Source organism: Gadus morhua, chromosome 1, assembly GCF_902167405.1.
Source record: "Gadus morhua chromosome 1, gadMor3.0, whole genome shotgun sequence".
In the NCBI taxonomy this organism is placed as follows: Eukaryota; Metazoa; Chordata; class Actinopteri; order Gadiformes; family Gadidae; genus Gadus; species Gadus morhua.
The window spans coordinates 16,200,621-16,213,388 of NC_044048.1; the positions used below are offsets into that span (position 1 = coordinate 16,200,621).

Genomic DNA, 12,768 nt, shown 5'->3' on the forward strand with positions numbered 1-12,768 from the left:
TAGGGTGGTCCTTTTTTTTTCTTTTGCAAAACGTTATGAAATTAAAAAGGATCTGTAAGTATTACATTTCATAATATTATATAGCATGTTTCACAAATCGCAAGTAAAAATGTGTTCAACACAAAAGTTATATACAATCCTTTATTCTTTGTCCTTAAAATTTGAGTTTCTTCATGCTCCACTGGTAAGTAGTGAACTTTTAAAATGGGTACAATTCTTTTTAGTTTTTGTTCAATAAAATTTGTGAAACATAATTTATGAATATAACATTAAATATACACAGAATTGATGAGTATTATCTCTTTTTGTAAAATAGCATTTGTGATTTCCTTGTCACTCAGAGGGACATTTTGTTCAGCTTGCCTGTGAGGAGTGTTGTTTCTTATTCCTTTTGCTGTACTAAAATATATATTTAGAAATGTTTTGATATGATTTTCGTGTTTTCGCTGGTTAACAACCAATCAAATTGGCTATGTGTTCTATTGGCAAAGCTCATAGGTCATTGACAACAGACAAATGTATCTGCCTGGTTCAACAGCTATAATGGTATGCAGCTCAATTATATCAGCTGTCCACCAAATGTCAATACAATTTATTTAATGGATGATCTAAGTTTGTGAAACAAAGCATTATTGTTAAAAGTTCTCACACTGACACTACACCAAGGTCATGGTCGAGCAACTGTGACGTTCAAGCCACAAATGCTGTGTTTGGAAACCTATGCAGGTTGTATAAAAGTTCCTTGGTGTGATACATGAGAGTATAGTTCTTGAGGGCTTTATCTCCTCACTGCTGGACCTGATCTGACCCATGGCGCCTATTTGCTTAGTGATCTTTTGACACATCAAAGGTCTTTTGAGTGTGTCTTTAGACCAGGATGTCCATCTGCCCTGCTACTAAGGGCCTATTTCCCTTTTTGGTTTCTAAGTTATTTCATGGAAAACATCGGCACTATTGATAGGAAAATGTGTTCTTCTATTAGTAAATATAAAGGTTTCTGTTCACTTTATTCACAAAAAAAAGATGAAGTGATATATATATATAAAACAAAAATGTCAACAGTGTTGGTCGGATGTTTCCAGAAAGTTTAATTACAAAATGAGGTAACTGATGAACACATAAGATTACATTGGATTATCTGTTTTTATATTTGAACTTGCCGCAGTCATGCCCTAACCCTACATATTATGCAAGTACCATGAATATCATATAGGCTATTCCTCCCACTTCATCAAGTTTCACTAAAGATAGTCCAATGTTATCTTTAAAATTACTAAGATAAATAATTAGGAACTATTTATTCATCTATTCCATTTAAATATTCCATTTAAATAGCTTGGAATAATAACATTACCATATATTTCATACAGGTCTGTAACAGTGGCGGTGGGAAGCCATTTCCATAAGATAGTCCTCAATTCTGGTCTCTATGTCTGAGAGGATGATGGCAACTTGATCCCTGAAAGGGGGGTGCCACAGTGACAACATGGCAACCCCTGTGAAAGCCAGGATTACAATGAGGAGGACAAACATCCTCGTCCAGGATCTTCGGGACCCCTATAGAAAAAAAAAAAAAAAAAAAACATTGATTATTGGGTGTCCCGTGAATCTTGAGTGTGGCAAACTTTGTTAATTTATTCATCATTACATTTTTTTGTATCTCTTTTCTATGTTTTGATACTCTCTGCTTCACTTCATTTTATTATGTGTTTTATTTGAATGATATTTGAAGCACATTGCATTTTATGTACAAAATGTTACATGTATTATATAAAATTGAAAGATGCAAAAAGAAGAAGCCCCCCCCTCTCTCCCTCCTCTCTCTCTCTCTCTCTCTCTCTCTCTCTCTCTCTCTCTCTCTCTCTCTCTCTCTCTCTCTCTCTCTCTCTCTCTCTCTCTCTCTCTCTCTCTCTCTCTCTCTCTCTCTCTCTCTCTCTCTCTCTCTCTCTCTCTCTCTCTCTCTCTCTCTCTCTCTCTCTCTCTCTCTCTCTCTCTCTCTCTCTCTCTCTCACCCGTGCCAGCGTGCTGCTGTGCCGCTGGCTGAGCAGCCTCAGCTGGTCCCTGCACTGCGTCAGCCGGGCCTGGCTGGACCTGTACTCCTGCTGCATGGCCTCCAGCTCTGCCTCCAGATCCACACACTACACACACACAAACCACAGATTCATATAAACAACAACACCCATGCACAGACATTTTTAAAACAATATCTTGAATAAAAAATAACTGCAAATGAATACATGCTGCAGTAGTTTTATTTTATTTTATTATTATAACGATAAGTTTGCACCAAAACATAACTTAAGGTAAACACACTGATTGTCGACTGTGAGTGAGTACCATTGACCATGGTAGCAGCAATTCAGAGATATTCCATTCTCACTTTCCATAGAGAGGCCGGGCCTCGGGGCCAGCGGTAGCAATGGGCAGGGTTAACCCAAACATGCCTCTTGCCAACCAAATTGCAAATCAAAAATGACTAAAGAATATTATTCAGACAATAGAAAAGGTAAAGTTTCTAACTTCTGATTGGCTTGGCAGCCTACAGCCCACCTTAAAAATGTCCCACTATCCACTTCTCTTGTCGTCTTGTAAAAAAGCCACAGCTCTGATACAGATTCTGCTGAGGGGATGGGATTGCTATATATGAACTCTGATGGCTCAGACTCTCACACACACACAAGCCAAAGCGAGTAAATGCACACACACAGTGCCACATTTATTGAGAGAAATAATACAACGCATAATAAACTTTGCATGCCTACAACACACCAGTTAATCTACACAACACGTCCAGTAGAGGGAGCTCCAACACTGCATATAAACATATCTTGTTAAAGATGCCAATATATTACAGTTGTTGTAAAGGTTGATAAAGTAAAGGTATTAAGGTTGTTGAACCAACAGAACCACTGAAAGGTTGGGCTTCATGCTGTTTATTGATATTAGATCTAGGTACTTTGTCAATACCTCCCAGTATATTCCACCAGTGCTTACTAACGTATTGGTCACCTGTTGTCCTTTGGTTCTGAGTCTCTCCTGCGTGTCCCTAAGCTCCTGCACCAGCAGCGACTGTTCCTTCTCTTCTTTGTCCTCCCTGTCCTCCTCCTCCGTGTCCTCCTCCTCCGTGTCCTCCCCGTCCTCCTCCTCCCCGTCCTCCTTGTCTTCCCGCTCCTTCTGTTCTTCCTCAGGTTCCTCTGATGGCAGGCACACCTGCACTGTGAAGTCCCAGCACTCGGGGGTACGGGCTGAGGAGCAGAAGGAAGGGTTTGGGTTAATTACTATACAATGCTGTGATTCGCCTGTCTCCCTAGTCTGAGAATATTCCTTCCGAACAGTATTTAAATTCTATATTATTTATTGATTAATTAATAAAACTAATTAATTAAAACTCTCAGATGTTTTGTAATTTCAGTTGCTGAAAGAAAAGACTTTACAACCAAACTGTTTGCCCAGGCTAAACACCCTTATAACCCTTATTTGTTTACCTTAAGGACCTAATCTTATACTTCTTGCATGTGAAAACGTACATGGCGGCTCAACTTTGTTTTTCTGAGTCTGACCTTTCATGCAGAGGTCATTCCTCAGGGCCTGGTTGGCCTGCTCCAGAAGGGAGATGTTGCGTTGCATCTCTTCATGGACCCGCTGTAGAGTGCTCGTCTGCCCCCTCAGCACCTCCTGCTGGCCACTGGACAGCTGCATGGCAGAGACACACACGTCAACCTTGCACGCACCTCTTTCCTTACATCCTAGTATAGCCTTTGATCAAGCATCAAGACAAGATTTAGCACACATTGAACAGCATGAGAGGCTGCCCTGATGACGCTAAATGTGACCATGCTTTGGCGTTATTATATCCTACTTTGTGGCAGTACCTTTAGCTGGCTGTGCAGCTGGTCCACCTGTCCACTGGTGCGTTCGTGACACTCCTTTAGCTGCCCTGAGATCTGCTTCTGTTCCTCATAAAGACCCTGCCACCTCGAGGACTCTGTCTTGGCTGTCTCCAGCGCCTCCTAGCGGTTAATAATGTGTATCAGCAAGGAAAATGTAGATCAAGAAATGCGTAATCCGTATCGTTAGTGCAAATTATTTGTGAAGAAATCTTAGCTTTAAGTGTTCCAAATGTTGGTAAACTACAGATGAATAGGTAAGAATACAACGCAAAGTGCTGTGCCGTAATTGGGAAATAGACCTAATCTACGACGACGGGCTGTGGGGACGTTAATTGCCCTCATCGCGGTAGTAGGGGGGGACACTCCGTTGTGATTTATTGTTTAAACATTGACCAAAGTTGATATCTTAAGGAAGCAAATGAATGTGTATCGTTCTAGTTTTACTACAAACCTACACCTTCTTCGAAAGGTTCATTCTCCACTTTACTGAAACATATTTTGGACCTTTTACCACAATGTATAGCCTACAGCAATACATGTTCAATACTTATATAAGCATGCAAATGTTAACTATAATCGAACTCTATTAAGTACATAATTTGTATTTATATGACTCAGATTGGGCCTTTAGGCTACAGTGTTTTGTGTAAAAGCTGGGTATTTTTTTTACCTGGAAGTGGTGCGACTCAACCAATGCATCTGTCTTCTCCAGTGTGGCCTTCTGCAGGGCAGCCAAGGCCTTCTCCTCATACACCAGTTTCTGCCTCTCCATTGTCAGGACCAGCTTCTTCAGTCCGTCTTTAGGGAGCCTCTGAGGGGGAGCACAGCGGCAGCAACACAGACGGTTTAGTATCACCAACAGTCATAAGCAGAAACCGATCCGGGTGCAATTACAGTGAGACTACGCACAAGTAGACATAGCATAGAGACCCAGTGCACATAGAAAACCAAAGCATAACATAAGAACATGAGAACGCTGTGCTTTTAACACCATGAAAACATCCTTGTTGAACTGTGAAACAGAAGGCACAATCCTTTTGAAACCTTTCCTTGGGTGCTGGGCCGATATCATTTTGAATGGTTCCTACCTGAAAGCAGAGCTGCAGTTGCGCCTCTAGAGATGTTATCCTGTTTGTCAGAAGGTCCTCGTTGCAGCGAGCCTGTGGGTTTGAGAGGAAGCCAGAATGTCTGTCAGGAGGTAGTGAACACGGAAAATGTAACATACATGCCTCAGTCTGTGACAGAATATAGGTGCACACATATGTATGTGCAGACACTAGGAAAGGGCAAGTCGATCTTGGGCAAGTTACATCACGGTTCATCTCAACTATTGATTTTCCCTACAATTCTTTAACCTATATCATTTTTATTTATATTAAAGTCTCACTCAGGTTGTGCCTCTCTCTTGCAAGCGGGATCTGGTAACACAGGCAAGGGTGAAGTAAAGAGCAAAAGGTTAATGGGAAATTGTGGTTTAGAAACAAGGTGGCTTTAGATAACTGTTCTAGTGAACCTTTTTCAAGCTTGAATAACCTTTGCTTCCTCCATGAAACATTTTTGTTTTTATTTCCTGACTACACAAACACGGGCCACATACACATACAGACAGAAGCTACCCTGGAAGAGATACTGACTGAGATACGGCAGTTGGAAGCAGCATGCAACATCCATACAAATCAAATTGAGTGACACAACCCTTCTCTATCAGAGACAGAGAGAGTGGCAGGTTGCATTCTTCCTCTGCCGGGTTGAGAAGAGGCAGGAAGCGGCAAACCACATGAATTGCCTTCTTGAGACGAGAGCAGCTGAATGACAGCTGCTTATCTTGCACAAAAACTATTTTTATTTAGACTTACACTTTGAACTAAAGGGAAACCGTACATAAGTAGTTGTAGTAGAAGTAGAACTATATTTGGTTAAATATATATTTAATATAATTGAATGAAAGTACGACCACAGGAAAGTAGAAATAAGCTTTTGTCTTTTCTATGGAATGCTAACAATAACGGTGGCATTAGTAGGGTGAAATGTATGGTCTCAGTGCAGAGGACACAACAAGTGAAATCTTACAGTCCAAATGTTGTCGGAGGAGTTTAGCAGGCTGGATGCGCTCTGCTGAAGGATGGCCATCTTCTTCTTCAAAGCCTCCTCTCTCCACAGAGCCTCCTAAACAAGGCAGGGAGAGATGTTTGGATTTTCTGTAACCGTCATTGACACGCCTGTTGGGTAATGGATATTCCTTGTCCTTGAGATATTAATGACAAAGATGTAGCAAGCTATCGTGAAAGAGTTTTATTACCTGCAAGTACTCAGCGAGTTGCTGAACATCCTTTAGGGTTAGAAGAGGGACATGAGGATGAATAAAATAGATAATCATAAGATAGATTTAACTTTTTTTTATGATCCACTGCATAAATTATTTTTTACTTTCTCAATGTGGCTTGTTTAGAGCCTTTCAAATGCAAAAGCTCAAAATAATTTGTGATGATAAAAAAGAAAAGAAATGTTAACCTACAGATGCCTTAACAGTGACCAGGCCAGGGCTGCAATGGAAAACAAAATATACGTAAGCCGTTGATAACATTTGTTTTCCATATATTATCAGAACCGAACAGTAAATCTCAAACTCACTCAGTCTGCACACAGGCTTCTTGTAATATCTTTTGCTCTACCGTAGCTTCAATGAGAATACGAGAGTTAGAGGACATGGTTGTGTGGAAATCTTCAGTTGCTGTGATTGTTTTGATGCTAGTTGCTTGTTGTCCTTCAAGAGAAAGAAGGAACCACATTAACATAAATGAAATAAGTCCCATGCTAGAATCGAATGTAAAAGATGAGGCTGTTACCATGGATACATTCTCTCTTTTTGTTTGGGTACCTTTCATATTCTGCTGAATGGAGTTCTCTGCTAGGGATACTGATGCGAAACCTGCTGTCTCCTGTTGCCCTGGCATATCTTCCTTCTGGCCTTTCAACGGTAAAGGTTCTGACCATAAGGTAGCCTAAGAACATCAGAAAGAAAACAAATGAGGAACACCAAAAATGCATAATGTAATCATATTAGCAAATGTACTTTGCTTTATTAAAAGCAGAAGAAGCTATAAATAATTGTATCAAAAAGGCTTACCCATTTACCAGGATTCGGGTCATTGACCCCTAATCTGTTTGAGATCAACACCCCTGTGGGGTCCTCTATGGACGTGGCGGTCCTTTGGGTTTGTTTATCCAGCATCTGAGCCATCGGTACTGCGCTCTGATGTTTCACATGACCTGTCTTTGCCAGTGGGTTTCTCTTTGTGGAACAATATATTGAATTCACAGTCCTCTCCGGGCAAAACTCTGGGCTCCCAGCTCTCCTTCTCTGGAACTCCAGGTGTCTCTTGTGTTGAAGCATATCTTTTATTAATCTAGTATCCACATCTCTCGGCGGGCTTCGACAGGACGTTTTATTGTTTCGCCCTCGGAGGTGTTGGTATTTCTCTGATCTTTTCTCCTCTTTCTGATCAAAGTCCTTGATTGGTGAGGTAGGAGTTGCACTGATGTCCAGAATTTCCAAACTAGCCATACTAGCCATAGCTTCAGAACTGGAAGGTAAGGGCTTCAAATCTTTTTTGGAAACAGAAACAGAAATTTAATCTATAAGGAAGACATGCATCCTGTGAGTAAATGCTACATCTTTAAGTTAAGAATAAAGGGGTAGCATGGCATTCATGTTATTTGATAGACAAACAACTCTCCTTTTAACCGATAAATACTATGTCACAAAATGAAAGTGTCTAGACAAGTCATTCCAAGTTAAATTGTCTGTTTTATCCCACAATTATCAAAAACTGCTTGACAGGCCTATGTGTCCTTTTAATAGTTACGCAAGCCCTTGGTTACAAGAAAAGTATAACCGAAGGAAAATGATAGGTTGCACTAGTTGCACTATGGTCTCCCTCAATTAAATGACTTGTGCAAAGTGTGCAGTTCCAGCATGGCAAAAGGAATGGAGGCAGAACTAGACACTTCTGCAGAAATGTAGTAGCAACAAAATACCTTCAGGGTTAAACAAAAGGACAAAGGCAAACCTCAACGACAATCAAAGTCACAAAGCCAGAAAAACTGTGTCTGGCTATTGTTGTGAGAAGAGATCAAAAATGCAAACCGACCAACAATCGAGTGCGAGAAGAGACACTGAGCCTTCAGTTTGCAGAAAATAGATGCTCTTACTTGTTAGGAGTTCATCAATATTATCATCAGACAGTAGGTTAATTATAACGGCTTTGCACCGAAGGGAACAGTTGACAAGTCTTCCATTTCTCTTCCGAAACAATGTCGGCTAACGTCTCATAGGTGTTCCTGTCAAGCGTATTTTACAGGAAGTAGAGCGAACAGCCCCTTCATATGTTCCTCTATCTTCGAGGCCACTCACAATAAACTCAAGGCATGCACGGGTGGGCCCAAAGATTACATACGCACTCAGCATATAATATCTGAGGTTTTGGGGGAGAATGTGCCGCCAGAGCAAGTTGTTTTCTGTTGGTTACCTCACTGATAGTTTCTGTTGGCATTGTACTAATAAAAATTACTCTAAATTAATGTGGTTATCATAATGCATCTGTGTTTTTGGTGTGTTAACAGTCTTACTTGTTCTTCTGCAGCAAAACAACATGCCCAAAAGCACAACAAAGTTCATTATACTCAGCATTGTTATGATCAAACTGAATTATAACCCTACACAAGATGAATACATAAAATATCAGCACCTGGGCAGAACAGTGAAATGGAGGAGTTTGCATGTGCAAATGAGCAACACAGAAGACAAATGACAGATTTCCTTGGTATTCTGTATCAAGAGGAAAGAGCTGGTCAATGCATATATTTTGGTATTAATTGAACCAATGACCAATACACATTGTCGTATGTTTATTAACTTGTACACCAAATAAACATTCATTAACGTGACAAACAACGACATCTAGCGAACGTAGTCGTTATAGCTACCGCACGTTCAAGTCTATAATCTCGCGTTGTTTCTGAAGCGTTTCCTGTGTATCCGCCATCCTAATACATAGCTCTTTGCAGAAGGGCAAGAACAGGCCGTAGCTAAGGTGCTGAGTGTTGGACGAACTTTGCACTTCATATTCTAAACATGCTGTCGAGGACCGTTTTACTTTCGGGTATGATATAAGCTTATTAAGGATTTTACAAAGTTCAGATATTGCCTATTTCTTAATAGCTAGAATCAAATAATATTGCATGTAAACTTGAAGGGTAAAGTGAAGGCCACACATTGAATGACATGCTAACGCTACGTTTCGCGCTACCAGTTAAAGGACACGCAGCATACAGCCCTTTAAGGCATTATTATCTATTCATTTAGTTGGTAAATGAAGAATCGAACCGTATTTCTGTGGGGCTATTCAACCGCTTTGCTTGTATAGGCTTCATGCAGACACTAATTCAAGTGACTGAAAGCAAGTAGCGTTAGCAAGAAGTAGCAAAACTAGCTGTTCGTCGTCGGGCATGCCTGCAGAATGTCACCTCTTTGACAGCTGCACTTTTAAAGTCTTCCAAAGCCAAGCAATATTTGAATAGCCACATGATAGCCACAAATATTATGTTGATTTGGCACATGTTAACGAGGACATGCCTTGTCTGTCAAGGCGTTCAGCTTATGGAATCGTTCCAGTTGATGGCAGCATTGTATGTAATTGACAAAATATTCAATGGGTTTACGTCTTCTGATTTTCGCGTGTTGTTATTTGAAACTAATGACGTTTTCTTTTTATATTCCAGCCAATGCCCTGAAAAGCAAAGGTCCGATTGGAGCTGGGTATGTCCTTTCCTTTCTAAAATCCGTGCTAAAAGCATTTAACTGGCTATATATATCTTTGTTATTACCATAGTCTTCTATCAATATGTTGCTTATTTAACAATATGGAAAGGATCATATTATGACCTTAAAAAAGTGTAAGTACTTTGACAATCACTGTCCTTGCAGCTGACCTATCAAAGCTAAAGCTGTCATTGCCTTTGACATCCATAGGCTAGTCCAGGCCTCCCACTCCCTGCACACCTCGTCCAAGAGTTTGGCCCCCGTTCCCGCACTGCCAGAGAAAGGAGGACAGGTCCGCCATGGCATCATCCCAGAAGAGCTGTTCCAGCTTCTGTACCCCAAGACCGGAGTCACCGGTATGTGGGTCTTGGAAGAATGGGTTTCTTATTCATAGATTTATCAATCAATGATCGATAGTACTAACTTTATGATGGAATTGTGCACGTGCTTTTAATACTCTCTGCATGTATTTATTACGTATTAAACATCATTATGACGCTTATGTACTCTGTACTGGATATATCATACTATGGTTTTGGGTCATTTTTGGCCTGTTAATGGGGGTCATCTTTCTGTTAGGCCCCTACATGCTGGGCACTGGGCTCCTATGCTACCTGCTCTCCAAGGAGATCTACATCATCAACCACGAAACGTTGTCCGCCGCCTCAATTGGCGCTGTTGTGATCTACGCAATCAAGAAGTTTGGACCCAGTGTCGCTGCTTTTGCTGACAAACTGAACGAGGTTGGGCTTTTTACTATTTCCAGTCTTAAGTGGTTAAAAATATATTCCTTTGACATATTAATCCTCGGCCTGCGCCATAAGCATTTTTTTTGTATTGTCCATTAACTTCTTTTACCCTGTTGATCTTGAATTAAATTTCTCTTTTATTAAGAATGTGTGCACACCTGCCATTTAAGGAGTCTAAGGCCCAATCCAATTTCTACCCCTTACCCTTACCCCTCCCCCTTGTTTTGAAGGGGGAAGGGGTAGAAATGGGATTGGGCCTAAAGCAGTAGTGTGATTGGGGTTGCAGGAGAAAGTGCTCAACGCTCAGGCGGTGAAGGATGTGGCCCTTGTCGGCCTGTCGCAGGCCATCGAGGAGGAGAAGAAGGAGCAGTGGAGAGCAGAGGGCAGATCGATGCTCTTCGATGCCAAGAGGGTAAACACAGAATCAGACGCTTGCATCATTTCCATCGTTCTCACACCCGGGTTCGACTGTTCTTTGTGTTTTTTGGGTTGGCTTACGCCGAATCACATTTATTCCAGACATGCGTGTTTGCATCTTGGAGAGGCGTAACATTTTAGAGTTTGCATTTATTTTATGCCACAAGAAGAAAACCAAACAGCAAGTCCGGCTGTTACCTATTACTATTATACAAATGCATGTTTTAATTATCAGCAATTCGGATAAAAAAAAGTGAGTTCCCTATGTCCAAATTGCAAGTGCTGTTTCGATTTTGTCTGAGACATTTGGCTGCCATAATAGAGGTTAAGGTATTCAGGAAAAAAAAAGGCATTTGCTGGGAGAAATGTTCTGTGATTGGCTAAGGAAGTTGCTGGCTTAATGTTGTAGAAATTGTTATTATCAGTAAAAAAAGAGAATAGAAGCCCTATGCTCAAAACGTTAATGAGCATCCTGCGTATTGGCAGACACACCACACCACATGAACCCTGCTCTCAAAGGAAAACCATACAAAGACTGAATTGTATAATTGTATCACCCAGAACAACGTGGCAATGCTGCTGGAGACCAACTTCAGAGAGAGGATACACATGGTGACCAATGAGGTGAAGAAGCGCCTGGACTATCAGATCGCCGTGCAGAACCTGAACCGTCAGATGGAGCAGGAGCACATGGTCAACTGGGTGGAGAAGAGCGTCGTCGGCAGCATCACCCCTCTGCAGGTCAGTCCCGGGCAGACCAAAGTTGGGGGCTGGGATCTGAGCATGTAATGGCGGCCAACCGTCCACTAGAGGCTGCTGTTTCTCCGCTGTCCATCAGAGATCACTGTTGAGCTATAGCAGGGGGTTTCACAGTGGATCTCCCTTTTACACTAATAGCCATTTTACATTGGAACTTGGAAACTGGAGGAACAATTTTTTTTTTATTATTGAACATCAATCATCGATAGGCTAGAACAGAAAACTAAATGAGCTACTTGAAGTGTGTTGTTCTGTCATTGACCTATAACAAGTGAGTCATCAGTTAGACGTGTTGTAATGGAGATGCAAATCTCCATTATAACCGGATGACGTCAATAGATTCTTATTAACCAAGAGGTTATAAATACCATCTTTTATTATTATTATTATTATTATTATTATTGAAATCACTCGCATTCAGAATTTCCTAGAGATATGTCCAGGTCATTTTGTCCGCTACGAGCGAGTGCGACTTAAAATCATGTTGTTTTAACAATTTATTGGTGCTACGGGGTTGTTTACAGTAGGCCCACAGACAGTTCGCTCTACTTTTTTTATACTTTGGTGAAAAACGTTTACATCCACTGGAAAAATACTAATTCATTTCAGAAAATGGCTTCAATTTCAGCCATTCGGTGCCTTTCGAGTGGACTTGTTCAACAGAAGTCAACTTTTCTATCAGTGGAAACTAAACATCTATATCCATTGTAGGCTACAGCACATATAAACAATTAGAAATCATGGCTAGCTGGACGGGGAGATATTTTAACCTCAGACGCAATACTTTGACATACTTCATTCTACAATATTAGTTTTTTCCATCAGCCTATACTGCTCTGACCTTCATGTGTTTTGTGTGTTCTTCAGGAGAAGGAGAGCATCGCCAAGTGCATCTCGGACCTGAAGGCCCTGGCCAGGGCCAAGGCCTCACTCGCGGTCTAACTTTCTGTTTTTGCCCGGCAACAGCCTCCTCCCAACACCAACATATTGTTCTCCGGTCATCTTTCCCTTACTGAATAAAACTATTTCCTCTTTAAGATTGTCTCGGCCAATAGTATGGGTGTGTATATACACGTATAAATAAAGGATTGACTTACTCACTGACCCCCTTATCTTTTCTTTGAATTTCAAC

The 12,768-nt window shown here is 41.0% G+C and overlaps 2 protein-coding genes across 3 annotated transcripts; one reads left to right on the forward strand and one right to left on the reverse strand.

The window, feature by feature from the left end:
- Nucleotides 1–1,064: 1,064 nt before the first annotated feature.
- On the reverse strand, nucleotides 1,065–8,258 carry traf3ip3 (TRAF3 interacting protein 3). 2 transcript variants are annotated; one of them, XM_030369664.1, is made up of 14 exons: nucleotides 8,103–8,258; nucleotides 7,018–7,496; nucleotides 6,769–6,892; nucleotides 6,522–6,654; nucleotides 6,406–6,433; nucleotides 6,190–6,219; nucleotides 5,961–6,056; nucleotides 4,979–5,050; nucleotides 4,561–4,701; nucleotides 3,873–4,010; nucleotides 3,561–3,693; nucleotides 3,010–3,245; nucleotides 2,013–2,138; nucleotides 1,065–1,557 (listed from the first exon to the last, which is right to left on the reverse strand). In XM_030369664.1, exons 2-14 carry the CDS (start codon nucleotides 7,462–7,464, stop codon nucleotides 1,363–1,365), a joined length of 1,899 nt encoding a protein of 632 aa, XP_030225524.1. In that variant the 5' UTR covers nucleotides 7,465–7,496; nucleotides 8,103–8,258; the 3' UTR covers nucleotides 1,065–1,362. The 2 variants fall into 2 exon arrangements, with proteins under 2 accessions (XP_030225524.1, XP_030225532.1); XM_030369672.1 differs by lacking the exon at nucleotides 2,013–2,138.
- A 636-nt stretch (nucleotides 8,259–8,894) lies between these two features.
- Nucleotides 8,895–12,733, forward strand: atp5pb (ATP synthase peripheral stalk-membrane subunit b). The gene is made up of 7 exons (XM_030369970.1): nucleotides 8,895–9,052; nucleotides 9,672–9,708; nucleotides 9,922–10,067; nucleotides 10,291–10,454; nucleotides 10,747–10,872; nucleotides 11,439–11,618; nucleotides 12,504–12,733. Exons 1-7 carry the CDS (start codon nucleotides 9,025–9,027, stop codon nucleotides 12,576–12,578), a joined length of 756 nt encoding a protein of 251 aa, XP_030225830.1. The 5' UTR covers nucleotides 8,895–9,024; the 3' UTR covers nucleotides 12,579–12,733.
- Nucleotides 12,734–12,768: the final 35 nt, after the last annotated feature.

Coding starts and splice junctions, on each gene's coding strand:
- atp5pb (XM_030369970.1), top strand. CDS start 9,025: ATGCTGTCGAGGACCGTTTTACTTTCGG. Junction 9,709..9,921: donor AAAGGTCCGATTGGAGCTGG/GTATGTCCTTTC, acceptor TGACATCCATAG/GCTAGTCCAGGCCTCCCACT. Junction 11,619..12,503: donor GCAGCATCACCCCTCTGCAG/GTCAGTCCCGGG, acceptor TGTGTTCTTCAG/GAGAAGGAGAGCATCGCCAA.
- traf3ip3 (XM_030369664.1), bottom strand. CDS start 7,464: ATGGCTAGTATGGCTAGTTTGGAAATTCTGGACATCAGTGCAACTCCT. Junction 6,893..7,017: donor ACCCGAATCCTGGTAAATGG/GTAAGCCTTTTT, acceptor TGATGTTCTTAG/GCTACCTTATGGTCAGAACC. Junction 3,246..3,560: donor GAATGACCTCTGCATGAAAG/GTCAGACTCAGA, acceptor TCTGCTCCTCAG/CCCGTACCCCCGAGTGCTGG.